General features: G+C 44.7%; 1 protein-coding gene across 1 annotated transcript in view; it reads left to right on the forward strand.

Moving 5' to 3' along the window:
* The window catches only part of ANO2 (anoctamin 2), a 342786-nt gene that overhangs the window by 57440 nt on the left and 270972 nt on the right, over positions 1-14374 (forward strand). Inside the window, exon 4 of the mRNA XM_055395798.2 lies at positions 8870-8968. Within this exon, the coding sequence (XP_055251773.2) occupies positions 8870-8968 (99 nt within the window). The remainder of the gene's footprint in view (positions 1-8869; positions 8969-14374) is intronic.

Genomic DNA, 14374 nt, shown 5'->3' on the forward strand with positions numbered 1-14374 from the left:
ACAGTTTGAAGGCATCAATTCTTTGGTGCCTATCCTTCCTTATGGTCCAACTGTCACATCTGTACATGATTACTGGAAAAAATAGCTTTGATTATACAAACTTTTGTTGGGAAAGTGATGTCTTTGCTTTTTAATATGCTGTTTAGGTTTGTCATAGCTTTTCTTCCAAGGAGCAAGTGTCTTTTCATAACTGCAGTCACTGTCCATACATGTATCCATTCTTTCCCAAACCCGTCTCCCATCAGACTGGCACATAACACTGAGCAGAGTTCCATGTGCTATCAGTTCAGTTCAGTAGCTCAGTCATATCCAACTCTTTGTGACCCCATGAATCACAGCACGCCAGGCCTCCCTGTCCATTACCAACTCCCAGAGTTCACTCAAATTCATGTCCGTCGAGTCGGTGATGCCATCCAGCCATCTTATTCTCTGTCATCCTCTTCTCCTCCTGCCCCCAATTCCTTCCAGCATCAGAGTCTTTTCCAGTGAGTCAACTCTTCACATTAGGTGGCCAAAGAATTAGAGCTTCAGTTTTAGCATCAGTCCTTCCAATGAACACCCAGGACTGATCTCCTTTAGAATGGACTGGTTGGATCTCCTTGCAGTCCAAAGGACTCTCAAGGGTCTTCTCCAACACCACAGTTGAAAAGCATCAATTCTTCGGTGCTCAGCTTTCTTCACAGTCCAGCTCTCACATCCATACATGACCACTGGAAAAACCATAGCCTAGGCTAGATGGACCTTTGTTGGCAAAGTAATGTCTCTGCTTTTTAATATGCTATCTAGATTGGTCATAACTTTCCTTCCAAGGAGTAAGGATCTTTTAATTTCATGGCTGCAGTCAGCATCCCCAGTGATTTTGGAGCCCCCAAAATTAAAGTCTGACACTGTTTCCACTGTTTCTCCATCTATTTCCCATGAAGTGTTGGGACCAGATGCCATGATCTTAGTTTTCTGAATGTTGAGCTTTAAGCCAACTTTTTCACTCTCCTCTTTCACTTTCATCAAGAGGATTTTAGTTCCTCTTCACTTTCTGCCATAAGGGTGGTGTCATCTGCATATCTGAGGTTAATGATATTTCTCCCGGAAATCTTGATTCCAGGCTGTGCTTCTTCCAGCCCAGCGTTCCATGTGCTATACAATAGGTCTTTGTTAGTTATCCATTTTAAATGTAGCAGTGTGGACATGACCTTCCCAAAGTCTCTATCTCTTCTCCCCTGCCCCCAAGCAACCATAAGTTTGTTTTCTAAGTCTGTGAGTCTCTTTGTGTTTTGTAAGTTCATTTGTATCTTTTCTTTTTAGACTCCACATATAAAGGATGTTATACAAAATTTTGCCTTCTCTGTCTGACTTACTTTACTCAGTATGACAATCTCTAGGTCCATTCATGTTGCAGCAAATGGTGTTATTTCATTCTTTTTAATGGCTGAGTAATATTCCATTGTATATATGTATCACATCTTCTTTAAAGAACAGGGAGGAAGGAAGAGACTGACAGATGAGTTAGGGCACAGGTTCAAGATGGAGACCTGACTTTGCCTCCTGTGTGCTCAGGTTTCTGTTAGTTTGCTTAGAGATGAAGAAAACCAGCTGAAAATACACATTGAGAGACTGAAAGAGCTAAGAGTCAGGTGACGGCTGAGGACTGTCCATTTCCTCTGACCAGAACACTGACAGCCTTTTCTTGGGTGCTTCCTCTTGAAACCCAAGAACTGGAGAGATAGAATTTTTAGTGTTTATTATTTTTTTTAATGGAGTCATAGTGAAAGGAGCTGCATGGTTTTTTGAGACCTTTCAGTTGAGCCGGAGGGATGTTCCTGCCCTGTCATGTATTTCACGTTTGTTACCCTGGGGATAGGTGCATCCCCAAGATGGATGCATTTGTCTTTCTTGGAGAGACTTTTGTGAGTTGGTTCTCCTTTCTCTGATGACCAGAACCAAATTATATGTTACAGCTTATTTTATATGAACTTGAATTTTAGTTGCATTTGGGAGCCCCTCCAGTCACCATGATGACTTATTTATGAAATCTCTTTTCGGGGTGGATTATATGCTCTGATGCCTAATTTCTTATACTGTAATGTTAAATTGCAGGTTGGTTTCACAAAGTAATGCTTTCTGACTATGTCCTCAGATTCTGGAGATGAATGATAATTTGAACCAGCGGTTTCCCGGAGGTTCATGGGACATTTTGAAAATCCTATAGACAAAAGAAACTTTGAGCAGGCTTCCCACGTGGCGCTAGTAGTAAAGAATCCACCTGCCAGTGCAGGAGATGCAAGAGATGTGGATTCAATCCTGGGTTGGGGAGATTCCCCGGAGTAGAAGATGGCAATCCGCTCCAGTATTTTGCTGGAAAATTACACGGACAGAAGAGCCTGGTGGGCTACAGCCCATGAACCACAAAGAATCAGAGATGACTGAGTGACTGAGCACACAAAAACTTCAAGGCAGTTAGCAAACCAGGATTTTAATCCAATAGGAGTGCATAAGTCATTTCAGTCATGTCCGACTCTTTGTGACCCAGTGGACTGTAGCCCACCAGGCTCCTCTGTCCATGGGATTCTCCAGGCAAAACACTGGAGTGGATTGCCATGCCCTCCTCCAGGGGATCTTCCTGACCCAGGGATCGAACTTGCATTGCAGGCAGATTCTTTCCCATCTGAGCTACCAGTCTATTCTATCATTTGCAAGAACTCTGGGAGGACCTATTCTGTGTCCAGCCTGTGCCAGGTGCTTAGGGGGCACAAATGTCCCTGCAGTAAAATAGCTGTGATCTTGATTGGAAAGAGTGAATCCTCAGTCTTCTCAATGGCTGACACCTCATGACTGGTGCTCATTCAGACATCACAGCAGGAATCTCACATTCAGTACCTCAGTTCCTCTCAGTAGCTCTGCAGTGTTTCTCATCTTCCTTGTTCACGTGAAGAAACTGTGGCTCTCTTGGCTAAGTGACTTGCCCAGTGCCCTACAGCTGTAAAATCCAGGATCTAGGTCCTCATCTACTTGAATCCAAAGCCCAAGCTCTTTCTATTCCCATCCTGTGGTGAAGGTGGGCTTCCCAGGTGGCTCTAGTGATTAAGAATCTGCCTGCCAATGCAGGAGACTTATGAGACACAGGTTTGACCCCTGGGTCAGGAAAATGCCCTGGAGGAGGGCATGGCAACCTGCTCCAGTGTTCTTTCCAGTATTCTTGCATGGAGAATCCCATGGACAGAGGAGCCTGGTGGGCTTTATAGGCCATGGGGTTGCAAAGAGTCAGACACGGCTAAAGTGACTTAGCATGCATGCACACCTATGCTGAAAGCCCGATGATCTGAGGTGGAGCTGATGTAATGATAGTAGAAATAAAGAACACAATAAATGTAACGCACTTGAACCATGCTGAAACCACCCCTGCTCCCCTAACCTGGCCTGTGGAAAATTTTTCTTCCATGAAACTGGTCCCTGGTACCAAGGAGGTTGGGGATTGCTGCCCTAAAGGAATTCAAATCCAGGGCAGAATGGAAGTCAGCTGGACCTGGAGAACAGGAAACTTTTTTTTGTTTTTTTTTAGCTCAATCTATGTTAACCTCCAACTTTCGATTCCTAGGTTAGTTAAAAAGAGCTTCTGTAGACATAAAGATGGCTAACAAACACATGAAAAAATGCTCAACATCCCTCATAATCAGAGAAATGCAAATCAAAACCACAATGAGATACCATGTCACACCAGTCAGAATGGCTGCTATCCAAAAGTCTACATGCAATAAATGCTGGAGAGGATGTGGAGAGAAAGGAACCCTCTTACACTGTTGGTGGGAATGCAGACTAGTAGAGCCACTATGGAGAACAGTGTGGAGATTCCTCAAAAAACTGGAAATAGAACTGCCATATGATCCAGCAATCGCACTCCTGGGCATACACACCGAGGAAACCAGAATTGAAAGAGACACGTGTACTCCAATGTTCATTGCAGCACTGTTTATAATAACCAGGACATGGAAGCAACCTAGATGTCCACCTGCAGACGAATGGATAAGAAAGCTTTGGTACATATACACAATGGAGTATTATTCATCCATTAAAAGGAATACATTTGAATCAATTCTAATGAGGTTGATGAAACTGGAGCCTATTATACAGAGTGAAGTAAGCCAGACAGAAAAACACCAATACAGTATACTAACGCATATATATGGAATTTAGAAAGATGCTAATGATAACCCTGTATAAGAGACAGCAAAAGAGACACAGATGTATAGAACAGTCTTTGGGACTCTGTGGGAGAGGGTGAGGGTGTGATGATTTGGGAGAATGGCATTGAAACACGTATGTTGTCATATGTGAAATGAATCACCAGTTAAGGGTCGATGCATGTTATAGGATGCTCGGGGCTGGCGTGCGGGGATGACCCAGAGGGAGGATAAAGGGAGGAGGGAGGTGAGGGAGGGGTTCAGGAAGGGGAACTTATGTAAACCCGGGGCGAATTCATGTCAATGTATGGCAAAACCAACTAATATAATATTGTAAAATAATTTGCCTCCAATAAAAAATAAATTAATTACTTTAAAAAAAAAGAGCTTCTGCATTTGGGGATGGTTCTGCTGAGGGATTTTCATGTTTTTTTTTTTTCCAGCAGACATAGCCACACACCAGCTAATATTTCGCATCAGCTCGGTGTTCTTTTTATGAGAAGGTAACAATGTCACATGGCATGAAAGAAACATGATGACTAGATGTTAGCACCAGTGCAACTGCATTCCAGCTTTTATTTTCCTTTGAAACTGGTTCCATTTGAGCAGAATGGAGAAGCACCTTGCTTTGCTGGAGAGGCCGAAGGTGTCCACATTGGGAAACAATTTTCATCATTTAATATACGGCTGGGCTGCAGCTCAAAGGTGGAGATTTACCTTTCACATCAAAATCCCAGAGGCAGCCCAGGTTGGCTGGGACAATCCAGAGTTAGGACCCAACATCTCTCTTGATACTTTGCTATTTCTGGCCTTGACTTTGACCTTGAGGTCTAAGACCCTTGCATCTGTCTTTCAGGCTGTAGATCCAGTGATAGGGAAGAGGATGAAGGGGCAGAAGTCATCCACTTGTGTCTTTGCAGGGAGTTTCCAGGAGCTGCTCCACCCCTGACCTGTACCACATTGGCTAGGAATTAGTGTTATGGTTACACTTAACTTCAAAGGGGATGCTGTCTTCATTCTGGAAGGCCATGTACTTGGTTAAAAAATAAAGGAGGGACTTCCCTAACGGCTCAGTGGTTAAGAATCCAGCAGGAGATGAGGGTCTGAGCCCCAGTTCGGGAACCAAGGTCCCACATTCTGCCGAGCAGCTAGGCTCACACACACAACTAGAGAGTCTGTGCGCTGGAAGGAGAGATCCCGCACGACGCAGTTCAGACCCAATGCAGCCAAATCAATAGAGAAGAAAAGAGAAAAGAAGAATGGCTGTCAGGGGACAGCTCGCAGTCTGCCACCAAGACCACAGGTGGACCCTGGCCCTCCTGACCCTGCTCAAACATCTGCAGCTGCTTAATGGACATTTGGCGAATACTTGAGACACCACTTCCAGATAAAGGTGAAAAAGAGGTTTGCCACAATCTAAAAACAAAGATGAAACCAAATATTTTAAAATCAATAATAGTCATGATTTCATCTTAGAGAGAAGGATGGTGGCACCCTTTGCCATCTTTCACTGAAAACGTCATTTCTGGGGCTTCAGGTCAGCTCCACAGATGGTTTCTGTCTTCCTCTTGCTTTTCACTAAATTAGAAAAGCTTAAATTACCATTTGAAGTAGCAGCAAGTAATTGATGACTCTGTCTAGCAGTCCCGGTATTGTCATAGACAGAGAAATTTTGTTTTGTCTGAACTGTGTCCACTTAGGAGACTTTGTATCTCTTTATAGGACTGCCTCTTTGATGCCTCTCATCCTTTGATTCCATATTAGTCTAAGGCACGTCTTTATGTTCTCTTGCAGCCCTTGGATGTGGTTTTTAACTATGTGTAATAGATGTTCTAAAAACCGCCAGGTAGAGCAGAACCTGCCTGAATTTGAGTCCTTTTTTTAAAAAATATAACTTTATTTTTGGACATGCTGCATACAGGATCTTAGTTCTCAGATCAGGGCTCAAACTCAAACCCCGTGCATAGAAGCTCGAAGAGTCAACCAGTGAACCGCCAGTGAAGTCCCTCGAATCCTTTTTTTTCTAAAAATCTTACGATCTGTATAACCTTGGACACATTGTTTGAACTTCCCCTGTCCCAGCAGTAGGGTCGAGAGGTGACAGTCCCCCGTGCATTTTCTGTGAGCTGAAGCATATGACCTCCGCACTGCATCCAGACACACAATTCACTCAGTACAGATGCATCTTGGTGATGGGTGCTGTTTTCAGGCACTTGTCAACTCTAGACCATCCAAGGCTTTCAAACCACAGTTCTGTCTTCTTGTGGAATCCTGCTTTCTTCTTCCATCTCCCTCCTTAGAAGTCAGCAACTTTCATCCCCAAGGTGAGGGTAGCTTCTGGATGTCTTCATTATCGAAAGGATCATCAAGTGCTGTTAAGAATCAGAGAGACGGTCTTCACTTGCATTATGAGCATCATGAAGTGTCTTTTTGTCTTCATCATCTCAGAAAGCCGTGAACCCGTGACCGTGAAATGACTGTCAGATGGCTGTGTAGGGCAGTCTTCTCCCAGCCCCCTGCTTCTCTGCCCAGCCCTTGGGATGGTGTGCGTGGCTGCCTCCAAAACCGAGACCTGTATTGGTGAACGCCAGCTGGTCTTTGAGGGTGACTTTGCAGAGGGTTGTTGCTGCTTTTCTGTGAGGAGCGTTCCTTTCGCTGCCCACAATGTTGGTGCCTGTTTGGCCCTGGTCTGTGTGCGTCCTGTTTCATGAGATGCTCAGGAAACCAACAAATCCTGCTTTCCCCTGTAGCGTGTGTGTGCAGGCGGGTGAGAATGGGACAAAAAGCTGCGAGCTTGTCTCTCCGCAGAGTACGGTGGTGAGGACCCGGTCCTCGCTCTGCCCTCAGCTGCTTATCCTGACTGCCAGTGGCACGTGGACCAGCATCTCATGGGGCTTTGGGATTCCCCGGAGTCACTGGATGAGGAATTGCCCTATTGACTTGTGTTGCTTTCTTTGTGAACACAGTGTTTATAATTGATTTTGTAGGTAGTTTTAGAAGCTTCAAACCAATGATGAGGCTTTCGCCCTCTGTTTCCTATTTGTTTTGGTCTTTTTTCATTCTTTAGTGGTAAAACAAATTATATTAATGTCAGAAAGTGTTTTATTTTTCCCCCTTTCTGTGCTTGTTCTGAAAAAAATTGAGGTTTTCTTTGTAGATGAGAAGAAACTAATAGCTTCATGTTGTAACTGGACCGATTTTTATAGCAGACACTGCCTGGGGCCAAATGAGCTGCTGAGTCAATAAAACCTAGTTTTTGGATATTCATCACTGCATTTCCTTTCCTTATTTTACATTTTTTGGGTGAAATCAGTGTACTCAGAGAATGATACATCCTGGGACCTAAATTCACAGCCATATTCACACAAAATCCTGCCCATGATTTATTTTTTATGATATTATATTGAGTTGTACCATTTACATTGATTATTTTTATCATTAGCTTTTGTTATTGTTGTTTAGTTGCTAAGTAATGTCTGAGTCCCTTGTACTGCAAGGAGGTCCAACCAATCCATTCTAAAGGAGATCAGTCCTGGGTGTTCATTGGAAGGACTGATGCTAAAGCTGAAACTGCAATACTTTGGCCACCTCATGTGACGAGTTGACTCACTGGAAAAGACTCTGATGCTAGGAAAGGTTGGGGGCGGGAGGAGATGGGGACGACAGAGGATGAGATGGCTGGATGGCATCACCGACTCTGTGGACATGAGTTTGAGTGAACTCCGGGAGTTGGTGATGGACAGGGAGGCCTGGCGTGCTGTGATTCATGGGGTCGCGGAGAGTCGGACACGACTGAGTGACTGAACTGAACTGAATGTCTGATTCTTTGTGACTCCACAGACTGTAGGCAGCCAGGCTCTTCTTGTCCGTGAAATTCTCCAGGCAAGAATACTGGAGTGGGTATTTCTCTCTCCAGGGGTCTTCCTAGACCAGGGATCAAACCTGAATCTCCTGCATTGCAGGCAGATTCTTTACCACTGAGCCACCTGGGAGCCCCTTATAGGTTAGACGAACCACTTTGTGATTTGGGCTGTGACACAGAAAAATTGTAGAATGAAAATAAAAATTTAAAATTATTTTATTAAATTATTAATTATAATATAAAATATTAATATTTACTGAAAATATCAGTATGGAGGCAGGTTCCAGACTGTTCATTGAAGCCAGCAGAGGTAAACTGACTAGCTGCAGTAACTCCCAGTTAGAAAATAGATGATGAACGTTTACTGTCCAGCACAGGGAATTATACCCATTATCTTGTAATAACCGGTAATGGAATATGATCTGCAAAAAGACTGAATCACAGTGCTGAGTACCTGAAACTCATACAATATTATAAATCAGCAGTACTTCAACAAAAATAGTTAATGGGAGTTCTGTGAAACTGTAATTGCTTGCATTTTAAATCTGTGAAGACAACTGTTTTAATTCCTCTCTTTCTCTCAAGTCCCCAGACCTCCAGGGACTGCTCTTTGGGAATGCATCCCCACTCTGGGTGAGAGCATTTCTGAGCCAGAAGCGATGAATGGGATATGGGTGGGAGGGGGCTGGCCCCCAGTGAGGTATAAAGAGAAGAGAAACCAGAAACGGAAGAAATAACACGTCTGGGCTTCTTGTTTGGAAGAATCGGGGAGCTCGGAATGTAAGCTATGACCTCCTAAGCACTGCTGTTTCTTCTTCTTTGTCCCTTCCAGAGCAAAAGCCAGGGCTCCGTCTTCGTCCGGATCCATGCCCCGTGGCAGGTGCTGGCCCGAGAGGCGGAATTCTTGAAGATCAAAGTTCCCACCAAGAAAGTATGAGCATGTCTCTCCTGGGTTCTGGGGTCTCTTGAGGGCTGGATGGATATGAACAGTGTTGGGAAGGGGCTGGGTGGGATGTGGGTGTTGTGGAGTTGAATCATGCTTGCTTCCCTGGGGACCCCAAGGTTGGGCAGAAGGGACTTGGGAGACAGTGTCACCTCAGAGCATCGCTGACATGGGCTCTGCAGGAAACTGGTCATTGCCGTGGTCCAGCTTTTCAACTTCTCCTTAAACCCCCTTCTCCCTCCCTTCTAGTCCAGCCAGGCATTTCTTTTTTTTTTTTTTTAACCCTCCCTCCCCAGATCACTGGTCTATAATCTTTTAAAAAAGTCTTTATTGAATTTGTTACAGTATTGCTTCTATTTTATGTTTTGGCTTTTTGGCCATGAGGCATGTGAGATCTTAGCTCCCGGACCAGTGATCGAACTCCATCCCCTGCATTGGAAGGTGAAACCCTAACCATTGGGCCACTGGGAAAAGTCCCAGGCTTTTCTTCAGAGTGCGCAGTGATAAAGAATCTGCCTGCCAACGCAGGAGATGAAGACGATGTGCGTTCAACCCCTGGGTCTGGAAGACCCCTGGAGGAGGAAATGGTAACCCACTCCAGTATCCTTGCCTGGAAAACCCCGTGGACAGAGGAGCCTGGAGGGCTGCAGTTCATGGGGTCGCAAAGAGTCAGGCACAGCCGAGCATGCACAGACACGGCAATGAGAGTGGACAGCAAGCCTTGCCGATGGGGTGGGCAGCATGCAGGGAGGTGTGGCTTGCTGTGAAGACACCTTTTCTGCTTGTGACGCTGTCCCTAAGTGTGGTGTGATGGTGGCTTTTATAAAATAGAAGGTTCTTTCTCATGTGCGTTGATCATAGTCATCTGGGAAACGTGTTCACAGTGTTCATGCCCCGGCCCAGCTGGGGCTGTGATCTTGTTGGCTGGCGTGGAGCAAGCCTCTGGCAGCAGTATTGTGGGTAAAAACAGTCCTAGGAAAGCCCCACAGTTTAGATGATTTTCGAGGTCCTTTTCAGCCATTAGAGTCTATATATAATCTAAAAAATTTCCTGGAGAATTCCTGTGTGACAGCTTCCTTGTGTAAGAAAATCCAGCAAATATCTCCAAAGAGAAAGGAAGTGTGTCCACAGATTTCTGCAGATTTGTTCTTCTTTTTTTATTAGGTATTTTAGGGAAAAGGGATGGTTATTGACTTTGAACTTTTGAGGTGTTTCCAGGAAGGGCCCCAGGGCAGGTGACGCTATGGTTTAACCAGAAGTGATCTGTGGGCGATCTCTGTCTCTCAGTCCCTCTCCCTCTCTTACACACACACACACACACACACACACACACACATCTTATCTCACAAGTGTTGACCTAGCTTTGCAGAGATCATGACTTCATCATCATCATGTCCACCGTGCCCGTCATTAACAGAAATTCCTATTGGCTGCATTCTGCACAACCATTGTCATCACCTGACTTCTTGTCACCCTCTCCGCTATCAGTGACATGGTTAGAGTCAGCAAAACATTTGGATGAAGCCTGCTAATCCTCACCATCCTCACTACCAAGAGATCTGCGGCCCCGTCAGAAATCATCCATCACATACCATGCTGTGTGATGCCATATCACGCACCCCTTACACAAGAAGGATGAAGCCTGTGGGTTCTGCTCTGATAGACTTACTAAGATGGGTAGCACATCCATGGCAGGTGGACAAATGACTACTGAACAGCGAACAAACACGAGCATAAATATAGCTTCAGGCATCTTGCCAATGAGGTACATGTTTAGGGGTCGCCTGCCTGAGCGTCTCGGTTTCACAAGAACCACGCTGCGACCTTCTCCTCTTCATCTGCACTGCTCTGCCCTCTGTCTCCTGATCCCTCACTCCCAAACTGCTGTCCCCAGGTGCAGGCGCCGTCTTGAATCTGGACCTCGGCTCCTCTGATGCTTTCCCTGTCTGCTGGCCACACGACTCACGTCAGCCTCGGATGGAGGCGTCCGCTTCCCTCTGAAGTTGTCCTCACTTAACTCACCTTCTGCTTCTCTTCCTTCTGTCTTCAGTACATATATATTTCTTCTCCTTTCTCTGACTTATCTGAATAGCTAACGTTCTCTTAATTTCTTCGATTTGTATCTTGCTGCGTGTGTTTTTATCTCTGCTGGCTGATCCCCGGACAGAAGGTGAGCAAACTTTGATGCCCTCGGTAGTGCTTCTGTCCCCCAGGCCGTTCCTCTTAGCAGGAAACGTAGAGACCCAGGAGAAGTGTGGGTCCTCCTTCTCCTCTCCCCGCTTCGGCTCTTCTCTGTTGCTAGCATCTCTCGTCCTTCCTTCCCCCGCCCGCTCTTCTGTCCCTTCTTCCTCCCCCTCCCACTTCTTTACTGGTGCCCCTTCCTAGCCTCCCTCCCTGTTCTTGAGCATCCGTCCATACCTATCACTTCCTCCTCCTCATTCCTGGTCTCAGCCCCTAAGTAGTGCTGGCCTCTGGCCCCTCTGGTCTCTGCGTGTGCTTCCACAAACTCGTAGCTACGGGAGCATAGTTCTCATTACAGGGCACACCTGCCCTCAGAGCCTGTGTGTCTCCATATTCTCAGCCTGTTGGAACTTAGCATCCGTCACGTAGGATGTACCTGCGCTTGTATTTGCAGGTAAGATGATTAGGACAAGGATGTATTGTGATGAAGCCATCTTGGAGTTGCCTTCTGTTTCTTTCTTTTTTAAAAAATATAATTTAAATATATTTGATGTATGAAGTGAACGTGAAAGTGTTAGTCGCTCAGTGGTGTCTGACTCTGCGGCCCCAGTGGACTATAGCCCACCAGGCTCCTCTGTCCATGGGATTGTCCAGGAAAGAATACTGGAGTGGGTTGTCATTCCCTTCTCCAGGGGTGTCTTCCAGACCCAGGGATCGAACCCAGGTGTCCTGGATTGCAGACAGATTCTTTACCATCTGAGCCCCTAGGGAAGCCCCATTTGACGTATAACCTTGTGTAAATTTAAGTTGTACAACATCTTAATTTGGTCAGTGTATAGATTGTAATATGATTGCCATTGTAGCAATAATTAGCATCTCTGTCCTTTGTTTTCAGTGGCTGGAATCTTTAAGTTCCAATCTTTTAGCAAGTTTGTTATGATACAGTATTGTTGGGCATATTCCCTGTGCTGTGCATTAGATCTCTAGGGTCTATTCATTATGTGTTGCAAGCTTGTACCCTTAAACAGCATGTCTTATCCCTCCAGCCCCTTCCCCGGTAACCCCCATTTTTTTAATGTTTGCAGCTATTTTATTACGAGTGTACATTTAAAACAATGAAATCAACACTGATATATTGAAGCCTAGTTAATAGCAGTGTAATAATATTTGGATGATTATATTATTTTAAACAACAAACTACACTGAAAAGTTAATCTGATAAACTTCTTGGTCATAATATTATTAAGAAATACAGTATATACATTGAAGACATGATTGCTCAAAATTTGAAAATGGAAGTGAACTCATTTGGACAGAGTCAGAGTTTGACTAATCTGAAAGGAGCAGGTCTGTGGAAGGACCCCCTTGTTTCAACAAGTTTGTCTTGTTAGATTTCACATGTAAGTGGTATCTTACAGTATTTTTCGTTCTCTGACTTCTCTCACTGGGTGTAATGTGCTTCAGGTCCGTCCATGGTGTTGCAAATGGTGGGATTTCCTTCTTTCTTATGACCGAATCACATTCCATTGGATGTGTGTGTGGATATATAAAATCTTATATATATAATAATGGATAAAGACATGTAATGGATATGTGTGTGTGTGTGTGTGTTTATTTGTGTGTGCTCAGTCGCACCTGACTCTTTGCAACCCCCATGGACTGTAGCCAACCATGCTTCTGTGTCCATGGAATTTTCCAGGCAAGAATACTAGAGTGGGTTGCTAGTTCCTCCTCCAGGGAATCTTCCCAACATAGGGATCGAGCCCATGTCTCTTGCATTTACTTCATTGGCAGGAGGATTCTTTAGCACTAGCACCACCTGGGAAGCACAAATATAATGGATATTGAATGGATAAAGAAGATTTTATGTATTTGTATATATAAATAAATATATTATAATTTATATTATGTATTAATTATAATATATTGTAATTTATATAATTATATACTATATTATGTGTATGTATAAACAAATATATTATAATTTATATTATATATGTACTATATTATTATATATAATATATATACTGTATTATACATTATATATTATATTATATACTTATACAATATTTATATATTATAAATACACATATATTTAAATTTTAAAATATATGTATGTCTTCACACACACACACACACACACACATGTCTTCTTTATCCATTCACCCACTGATGGACAGGTTGTTTCTGCCCCTCCTTCCTTCCTGTTTTGGAGCCATAGCCTGGTAGACTCTGCATCAGACGAGTCCTTGAGAGACCAGCCTTCCAGCTCTGGTCCTGGACCTACTTGCTGTGTGACTTGGGGATGTCACTTCATCTTGCAGAGCCTCAATTTCCTCATCTGTGAAGTGGGCATAGTAATACCTGCCCTGTTTTTCCTAGAAGATTGTTGTAAGAATCCAGGTCTTAACTGCTGCTATGGGAATGCAGAAGTTTATTATTGTGTCTTTGTTCTCAAATATTTTTATGTGTGTTCTCAATTCCTCGTTCCCCAGTCACCTTCCCTCCTGATGCAGTAGGCAGCCAACACTGATGGAACTCCTGGTGGAAGGGGGTCTGTGGAGAGACACTGAGGGACTCAGAGGCAGTCTGAGCCCTGAGAGTTCACAGCCAAGGGCACAGCAGGAGGAGTACCCACACTCAGACACCCTGTGCTAGATTGCTCAATTGTATCTGACTCTTTGGGACCCTATGGTCTGTAGCCTATCAGGCTCCACTGTCCATGGGTATTCTCCAGGATAGAATACTGGAATGGGTTCCTGTGCCCTCCTCCAGGGGATCTTCCCCACCCAGAGTTCGAACTCACATCTCTCACGTCTCCTGCGTTGGCAGGCAGTTTCTTTACAGCTAGCGCCACCTGGGAAGCCCATCTGATTAAATACTGTGCCAAGTAGCAGCCCATCAGCATGGCACAGCTTCTGTCTGAGAGAATGCTGGTCCCGGGAGTCTGGGAGAGCAAAGCCAGGGGGTGGCCCTGATGAGGCTGCAGATGTAACAGAAGGAACTTGTGCCCGTGGTGTCGAGTCCCCAGACCCCACACAGGTGGGCCATCCTGGCGTCCTTCTGCTGCAGGGCTCCAGACCATTTTCCTGTTCACAGAATGCAGTGGCAAGTAGTTTACCTCCCAGGAGGATGTCATAACCAGAGAGGGGGATACAGCGTATGCTGGGTGGCATGCATTTAAGTGAATCTGAGAACTACGTCTAGGAGTGG

The sequence above is a fragment of the Moschus berezovskii genome, chromosome 6 (assembly GCF_049115385.1).
Source record: "Moschus berezovskii isolate FMDL1 chromosome 6, NW_MosBer_1.0, whole genome shotgun sequence".
Taxonomy (NCBI): domain Eukaryota; kingdom Metazoa; phylum Chordata; class Mammalia; order Artiodactyla; family Moschidae; genus Moschus; species Moschus berezovskii.